At 33.7% G+C, this 9,077-nt stretch overlaps 1 protein-coding gene across 1 annotated transcript; it reads right to left on the bottom strand.

Moving 5' to 3' along the window:
• Nucleotides 1-4,022: 4,022 nt before the first annotated feature.
• LOC132728435 (uncharacterized) lies at nt 4,023-7,311 on the bottom strand. The gene is made up of 2 exons (XM_060714077.1): nt 5,849-7,311; nt 4,023-4,160 (listed from the first exon to the last, which is right to left on the bottom strand). Exon 1 carries the CDS (start codon nt 7,309-7,311, stop codon nt 5,851-5,853), a length of 1,461 nt encoding a protein of 486 aa, XP_060570060.1. The 3' UTR covers nt 4,023-4,160; nt 5,849-5,850.
• Nucleotides 7,312-9,077: the final 1,766 nt, after the last annotated feature.

Below are 9,077 nucleotides of genomic sequence, written 5' to 3'. Positions count from 1 at the left end.
TTTTAAGAGGTTCCCACGGGACCTCTCGTTGAAGAATAAAGAGACACAAGTTTAGTAGCACCAGTTACAATTCTAGAAGCTTCATATTGGATTTTATTTAGTTCTGCTTTTTCATATTGAGTACAATTGATGTAAACAACATCGGCATATTCTAGAATTGGCCTGATGTAGGATAAGTAGATTATTTATAAATTTTCGAAGTTTTTTGCAAAGTATTTCCTAGTCCATAAAGTTTATTTTTGAATGATTAGATTTTTTATTCGCCATAAAAAAGGATGCCTATTTTAAAAGGAAAAGAGTGCAGGACATTAAAAAAAAAACTTCTTTCAAGTTTCCTGTGACATCCGAAGCAAAATATTTTTCAAAAAATTGTAGATGAGTAACAAATCATTTGGCATACATCCAGAATGTGCAAATGGGAATGACATTCTTAAAACGATGTAGAACGTTAATTATAAACACAAGTCTTTCAAAACCACATGTAAAGGGACCCACTAGAACTCCCCCGACAAACAAAAACCTGTCTTGTCAACTTAATTTTGGCAACCATTAAAATGCAATGTGGATAATAGTTTCAGAATAGAGAAAAGCAAAATCCTTAAATGGCCCGAAATGGCAAAATAAAAAGTTTTGAACGATTGTAAATAAATCGTACATAATTCTCTGAAAAGGGAGCATGTTGTCAGGTTTTCTCAGAGAAACAACTTTTTTTGCAAAAAAGTGCTACTTTAATTGACATAAGTGAATCAGTATCTCTAAGATTGCGGACACGAGAGATAGTTTTCTATTTGTCTAAACTTAATTAGCACCAGACAGCACGTTCAATTGGTAATTAAATATCTTCATAAATGTCTACACAGAGTGTAAGATGGATTCAATATATGTGACGACATAATTTGCTATTTGTAGTCAAATTGCCTATTGATCAAATGTCTCGTGAAAATCCAAATAGGAAAATGATTGGTGTGGCCCATCAAGTATCGCTTAAGTTGACAACGACACACCTTTTTGATATTCACGATAAACATAATTTTTATTAACTAATTGTTATGATACGAAGTTAAAAAAGCGTTCTACCGAAAGGTTATGTGTGTTTTACCACAATACATCATTTTACAGTGGCAAAGATTTTAATTTTGAGAATGTTGACAGTGCGAGAGTAGTTAAGTGAATTTATAGGGCTTCTGAATCCTTTGAAATGATACCGATTCTTGTCAGTACATGACATTTGTACACATTTTAAATGTGTTGCTTCTCTGTTGAGGTAATACGTGTATCAGAAATAAATACAGGTTATAGGCAACAAATTCGTCATTGCATTGAAACACAATGAAGCCATTGAAAAATGAACATAAAAGTATGATCACATTATCATTATGAAAGTTCTTACCCGAACACAAAGCTTTGCAAAAAAAGTATAATAGATAAGAACCAAAGAGTTAATGAAGCAGCGTAATATTGAAATTACCATAATGTGTCTGACATATGTCTTAATATATCACGACTTAGCAAAACAAATAGTATTTTCCTAGTATGCTGATTATAGTATTATTTAATATGCATAAAATAAGCCAATAAAACAGTCAGCTTTTCTTATTATTGAGTTTATTAAAATAAAATGTATGTTTTGAGACGTAATTTCTTAAAAAAAAAACGGTGAATTAGACGAAATAAGATTTTACCTATCAAAGCAAAGATTTTTGTCTTTCGTGATTATTGTTGCCGGCAAATTGTTGACGATTGGATACCATTCAAGCCATTGCTAAGAGATTTCAGGGATGTAGTACTTTCCCATTATCTGTTATACACACTTATTCATACCGAGTCTGCAATTTTCATGTTATTTTCTTGTCATCATTGCCTCCGAGAGATCTCCCCTTTTCCAGATTTTGAAGGTAATAAGACATAATTGAAAACATTAATAATTTAAAGATACAGATAATTTAGTTCTTAATATTTCTCAATTTCTTATAATTTATTATTTTAAAATATATAAGAAGATTTGAGAATTGTTATCACAATAACAAGGTACAAAAATCATGCTACTTTTCTCATGACTGCTTATGCGAGGTATTATTAAATAACGTATTTAAACAATGTTCTACCTAAGGTTTCACTTGTTTTGAGAACGGACAAAACAGTACCTTATACCAGGAGATATTACTATTTCTAAAAGTGTCTTTAAACATATAAACTGAATACTGCATGCAATTGAGTTAGAAGTTATAGTAATTTATTAGAAATATAAGTTAATAACTTAATATAATTGTAACGCTACATTCAAGTTAACCGATTAGAAACATGAGCTTATTTTTGGCCATTTACAAGTTCAATATTATTTGACACACAAATTCTAGAATAATATTATCAAGTCATCAAGTCAAGCTTTAATGATGTTATGACTTCCATTCTTCTGACATTCATTGACAAAGCAAAACAAATCTCAGTTTTCTTCACTGATTATTTTACAAATTAAACGAGACTTACCTGTAAGTTGAAGTTTGATGTTAATTTTGTTAGTCCCTATCTACCAGAATCACATGAGTGAAAGGACGCGATCACGTGACCAGAACCCCCAGATCTTTAGCGTCAGATTAATGAGACTCATTAAAAGCAGAGTTATTTCCGCGGGAGGGCAACCAATGGGTGGGCATGTGATTCTGGTAGATAGGGACTAACAAAATTAACATCAAACTTCAACTTACAGGTAAGTCTCGTTTAATTTGTAAATTTTGTTATCCCTATCTACCAATCAGAATCACCATGAGTTTTCAGAGTTTCTGCTTAAGGAGTCTCAGTTACACAAGTAATAAAATAATATAGATGTAGTTTTAATTTATGGGTAAAATCTAACTCGACAACAATTTTAGAAAATAACTGTAATTTCTGACATTTCAAACATGAAATATGTATATATTTTTACAAACAACATTAATTCATTTATCTTACAAAAATGTTTCTTTTAAACAGATGATTAGTAACGCTTATCTGCTCTTATCTAACACAGACCTTGCAAAATCAAAATTTTTTGTAATATTTCTTTTATAAAATTTCCTGAAAGTATTGTCTGTTTTCCAACCAGCTGTTCTTAACACTGTTTCAACAGGTATTTTTAAGGATGCCACACTGGTTGACCCACTTCGAGTACTGTGCTGCTAAAAAAAAATGTTCATATCAATACCCGCACCTGATATTCATTTTCCTAATGTTCCTTTTGAAACACTTTTATACGGTTTTTGGTAACTAAGAAATAATTGATCCTCAGTTTCGCGAAGGGTCTTAGTTGTCTCTAAATATTGTAATGTTTTAACAACACATATATTTCCATTATCTGGGTATTTCTCAATGTATAATTCTGAGAGATGTTTTGTTTGACAACTTGTTTTCAATAAATCGCCGATTCTTATTTTTACATAATCACAATTAATATCAATATTTTGAACATAAATGCTATGCAAAGTTTGTAAACGCTGTCCTGTTGTTAATGCCAACAACATGACCAATTTGAGGCTCAAATCCTTAAGGAAAGTTTTACCCTCGGTTGTTGAGTTACTTAAATTATCCGAAATATGTTTTAACACTACACTGACATCCCACGTGCAATTATAGCGCGGTAATGCAGGTTTCTCATTATATACGCCCTTAAGGAACTGTTTAATCATTATGTGATTACCAATCTGTACATTATTTACAATATATACAATGCTAGATATTGCCGATTTTGCAGTATTAATACCACTGTATCCTAATCCTTTTTGATATAATTCTGTTAAGAAAGTTATAACACAGGTTATAGCGGGGTTAAATGGATCAATTTTCCATGAACCACAAAAGTGCATCCATTTTGATAAGTAGCTACTATATTGTTTTTTAGTCCCAGTTCTCCATGATGAAAGAATGAGTTCTGTAGCTTGCTTTGATAATCCTTTACCACATAGTTTTTCCCTGAGATCCTGAAAACACCCAGAACCATTTTGGCCATTCTGTGATGTGTTTGTGTGGGATGTATTAAACTTTCCCACACTGGAGGTAATATTCTCGGTTGATCCGCTGCCATCTGTAGTAACCGAGGAAACCATGGCTGTGTCGAAAACAGCGGGGCTACTAATACCGCTTCCGCTTCGTCTTGCTCCAATTTTTGTAACACTTGACCAATCACACTGAAAGGTGGAAAAATATATGAAAAATATTTATTCCAATTTAACGAAAATGCATTTATAGCCACCGCTCGTGCATCAGGCGTATATGAAACATATCGCGGTAACTGGTAATTCTTGTTTGATGCAAACAAATCAATATCGCACGGACCAAACGTATCCATTATTTGTTTAAATACCATTGAATTAACTGACCATTCCATATCGTCTGACAATTTTTGCCGACTAAGAGCATCAGCTCTCACATTCAATTTCCCTGGTATATGAAATACAGTTATCCATATATCCCGATTAGCGCACCATAACCACAGTTCTTTAGCAAGTTTATTTAGTTTTGGGATTCTACCACCCATTTTAGTGATGTATTTAATAGCAGTTGTATTATCTAGCAAAAGTTGAACATGAATTTTATAGTAATTTCTACATAATTGTTTAATAGCTAAATACGCGGCTTTCAGTTCTAAAACATTAATATGCTCTTTTTTGTCTCCCTCACTCCATATCCCACTGTGCTGTTCATTATTTGTAACACAATGAGCCCCATAACCTGTTAAACTACTGTCAGATTCAATTATCATGTCTGGTTTGGTTAACTGAATTGGTTTGAAAGAACAATTTAAATTGTTAATCCACCATTCAATACACTTTTTATTTTCCTCTGATATATGCATGACTTTATCAAAATTTCCTTTATTCATTTTTAATTCGAAATCTCTTTGAATCTCAAGAGATTTATAGTAAAGGGGTGCATATTGAACGCCCGGCTCACTAGCTACCATTTTCCCTATTAACTTAGCGAAGTCTCTAATTGTGATGGCGTTTTTGCTCAAAATTTTCTTACATTCCATAACAATATTTTCACGTTTTTGGACTGTTAACTTAACAGTCATATCTACTGAATTTAATGTAAATCCGACAAAATCAATGTACTGAGCAGGGGTTAGAATTGATTTTTCTGGGTGTATGGTTAATCCTAAGTCATCTACTAATGAGACTGTCCTATTCACATTGTTTTCGCATTCCATTAAAGACTCGCCAGATAGAAGCACATCATCTATATATGCACAATTTGTGTGCCCTTCTTTTCTTAACGTTGAGAAAACGGGTTTCATTACTTTTGTAAAAATGCGAGGAGCGCTAGATAATCCATTTGGAAGGGCCGTAAATTCATATACCTGACCCTTCCATGTAAATCTAAGATATTTCCTGTCATTTTCATTAATAGGAATACTGAAGTATGCGTCTTTAAAATCAATTTTAGCAAAGTAACAGTTTCGTCTAACAAAATGTAATGCTGATTTAAGTGTTTCCATTTTAAAATGTTTTTTACAAATATGATCATTCAGTTTATTTAGATTTAAAATCAATCGATATGACCCGTCAGATTTAACTCGAACAAATATGTTGGATAAAACCTGGTCCCTGCTCGGCGGTATCAAGGTTATGACTTCCTTCAATTTTAACTTTTCAAGTAGCTCATCAATTATTCTTTCCTCTTTACCAGAAAACTTTATTTCTTTTTTATGACAATGTAAGCACGGTTCGGAATTAAATTCTATTTTATATCCTGTCTCAATAATATCTAAAATATATTTGTCACCTGTAATTTGCTTCCACTTATTAATAAACATGTTCACTTTCCCACCTTTGAAATTTTCGGGCGTGTTACGAAACTGGCTTAATTTACTTACATTTAAAATTTGTGCTGTTTTTTCTGGCCCTGTTCCACTTTTCGGTTGCCCATGCGCTGGTGTGTGTGTGCAACCCGGTGTTGGTTCAGGGCCCTTTTCCCTAAAAAATCCCGACCATGTGTTGTCCTGGAGTGTTGAGGTTTTGCCCCCCACCTGGGTCCTGTCTTAAGCTGTCTAGGTTTGTCATTTGTGACAACTAAACTTTTCCCAAGCTTCTGATTGTCGTCGATCTCTTTCAGACGCCTTTCCAAATCTTTATCATCACCAAATAAGTGAGTTGGCGATGACACATTTTCATATTCGTTGCATAAGCTCGAGTACCTCGATGATATTGCCGGCAGCAACAGCCGACGCCGCTGGGATGATAAATCACGATGCGAATAAGCTAATAAATTGAATGCGTCTAAGGAAAGATCAAATAACTCTTCTGCCTCCTCGGAATCCATGGTTAGTGTTTTGTTCATTATTTGAACTAAAGGAATCATTCCTTTCGTCAAATATCCTTGCACTCTCTGAAACGATCTGTCTCCCTGTTTCAGGTCTTTGCTGGTTTGTTTGCTTGACCATAATAATTTATTTACGACTGGGACTTGTAATGATGTACAGTTTTCTGGCCGATTATACTTCTTCAGGAGGTCTTGAACTTGAGAGGCCTTATGATCTACAGGTTCCACTAAACCCTTGTTGACTGCGGAGCCTACCACTTCGTGAACTTTTGGACCGAATTCCTCTTGTTTACTAAATTGTGCCTCAATAAATTTTAATTTTTTCAATTTTGAATCCGAAATATTTGAGGATGATTCATACTTTTGTTTTTTCGATGGCGGTTCTTCGTCAGAGGGATTTTCGTCTTCGTCGGACGAGACTGGTTCATATTGGTCTTCCGAAACACAGTCGTCCTCTCCCGTTGCTGACCTGTCTGTGTTAATAACATTATTAACCGCCGAGGTTAGTTTATCTAACGTTGACTGCTGTTGCTTATATAATTCCCTAGTTTCTTTATATTGTTCAAACAAAAGTGCTAACATGTTATTGTTCATGGGCGCGGCCATATTGAATCCCGTTTCAAACGGTGATCTCGTCGCCGTGCTGCATCCCGGGAAAACGTTTCCATGGAGACTACTTGGCTGAGCGCGGTTACATAAATTGTCCGGACTATAAATAGCTCCTGGCCCAGCGTGAATCTGATAAGCGCTGGTCACACTGCTTTCTGCAGACGTACACAAAGGATTGCTCATTTGCATATCCGGGTCAGCCGTACTAGCTGAGGTGCCTGGCGAAATGCCAGCAAGCACTCTAAATATCCCGTGTCTTGATTTTTCTCCATTTTCAGAATTTAATTGTGGCAAGGAGACTCCAGGCGCCGGAAAAGGCTTCAAAACCTGAAGAGACTCCGTCTCACCAGAGTGCAGATTAAAATTCTGACTCTGTGAGATAGGAACAGGATCAGTCCCTTCCGCCATGATATTAACACACTTTTTACACGAAGCAAAGGCACAGTTAAAATCCGCAAAATCTGACACAAGTTTATAACATCCAACTCAAATTTTGACAGTACCGATATTTAGTATTTCCAACAATCCGTTTTATATAAAATTTCACAATTCAAATCCTCTTAAACACTTTAAAATTTCCAAAATTTATGAGATTTTTTACACAGAGTTCTGGTCACTTTGAAAGCATCAATTTTTCTGGGGGTTCTGGTCACGTGATCGCGTCCTTTCACTCATGGTGATTCTGATTGGTAGATAGGGATAACAAAATGAATAATTAAACGCATTTAGAATAATTGAATGACAGTAAACAAAATACCAGATTTTTTCCCTTTTCATGGCATTTTAAACAAGTCGGCCGTTTTTAAATGTTTTCGAGTGCTTATATACACATTAAGAAATAATTATACAAAATTGATATTAATCTACTAACGCAAGACATCAACGATTCCTTACAATGTATGAAACAATATTTATAGATAAAAAATACAAAATTTTGTAAATCTTGGAAAAAAGTTTGAGTTTGCAAAGTATATGATTCATATAATTACGATGAATTTTCTGTCAGTTTAAGGTACAAGTTATCACCAAGGGTGTTACATTTTATGACCTTATTGCGATTGTGAATATAATTTTGCGTGTGACGTCATATATAATTTCGTCATGAAAATGTAACCGAAAGTTTTTCCGTTGGATATTGAAGAATAATGTTTCCTATTAAAATCTAGAAAACAAAAAAAATAAAAAACATATTTGTATTGCCACTCATTTTTGGCGATAATTGACATTTTTTTTAAGTCGGTATGCTACATTTTAACAAAATTTGCAGACATGTTTTAGAGATCGGGATTGTGTCTGTCTTAACCGATATGCATTGTATAAGTTTAAACGTTGCTACGATATGCTTTTAAACGCAAACTTACAGACAATATGAATTAATACTTGTTTCAATGTCCATATATTCAACAATATTTTATCAGAAATAAAATATATAAGCATATATTTGACTTTTTAGCAATGGGCAATGTGAATATCCCCTAAACGTAGAAACAAGTCATAAAAATATTAGCTTTTATTTTCATATCCAGTCTTTTTTAAGATAACAGAAAACAGGTTTAAGTTATTACGCCACAACATTCAGGAACAAAGGGATCAATATCGGACACTTTATATAATAGATATGATTATACAGGAGACTTGAATATTAAAAAGCGGTATTCGGACATATAATAACATTATATGTTCAAGGATTCTTGTAATTATATAACAGGCAATCTCCATGATAAAAAACAATATACTGATGATTTATTTTCAACAGTATTTAGCGGCAGACATCGGTTTAGACGGCTTATATTTTATAAACATCCCCAGGGTACTCTACATTACATAGTCCTATTAGCATATTAGGGACACGAGAATGTGGAAGTGGAATAGGTATCTGGTTTTTGTATTATGCAAAAAAGGTTAAAAACTGATTCAAATAACATTTTTTGCCTTTGTCTCTATGGCGATTTGATATTGTTACTAAAAAACTGTTTCTTAGATAAGAATACTAGTATAGGATCGTGTTACCCAAGAACTTTTTCAATAGTGTAATGATTAGAGAATGTTTCAAGAGAGCAGCTGATGAATATGTAAGCTAGACAACACGGGCTGCCGTTACAAATAATTTCAAGAAAAGCAACAAGCTTGTAAGGGTGAATTTTAACAGCCCTATAAACCACTGTTTATATTAA

The sequence above is a fragment of the Ruditapes philippinarum genome, unplaced genomic scaffold, assembly GCF_026571515.1.
Source record: "Ruditapes philippinarum isolate M1 unplaced genomic scaffold, ASM2657151v2 ctg28331_1_1_1_1, whole genome shotgun sequence".
Taxonomy (NCBI): domain Eukaryota; kingdom Metazoa; phylum Mollusca; class Bivalvia; order Venerida; family Veneridae; genus Ruditapes; species Ruditapes philippinarum.
The sequence above is the reverse complement of the archived record's forward strand: the minus strand, read 5'-3'. Positions and strand labels throughout refer to the sequence as shown.

What these genes read in the sequence shown, in the direction of transcription:
- LOC132728435 (XM_060714077.1), bottom strand. Translation starts at nt 7,311, where the DNA reads ATGGCGGAAGGGACTGATCCTGTTCCTATCTCACAGAGTCAGAATTTT.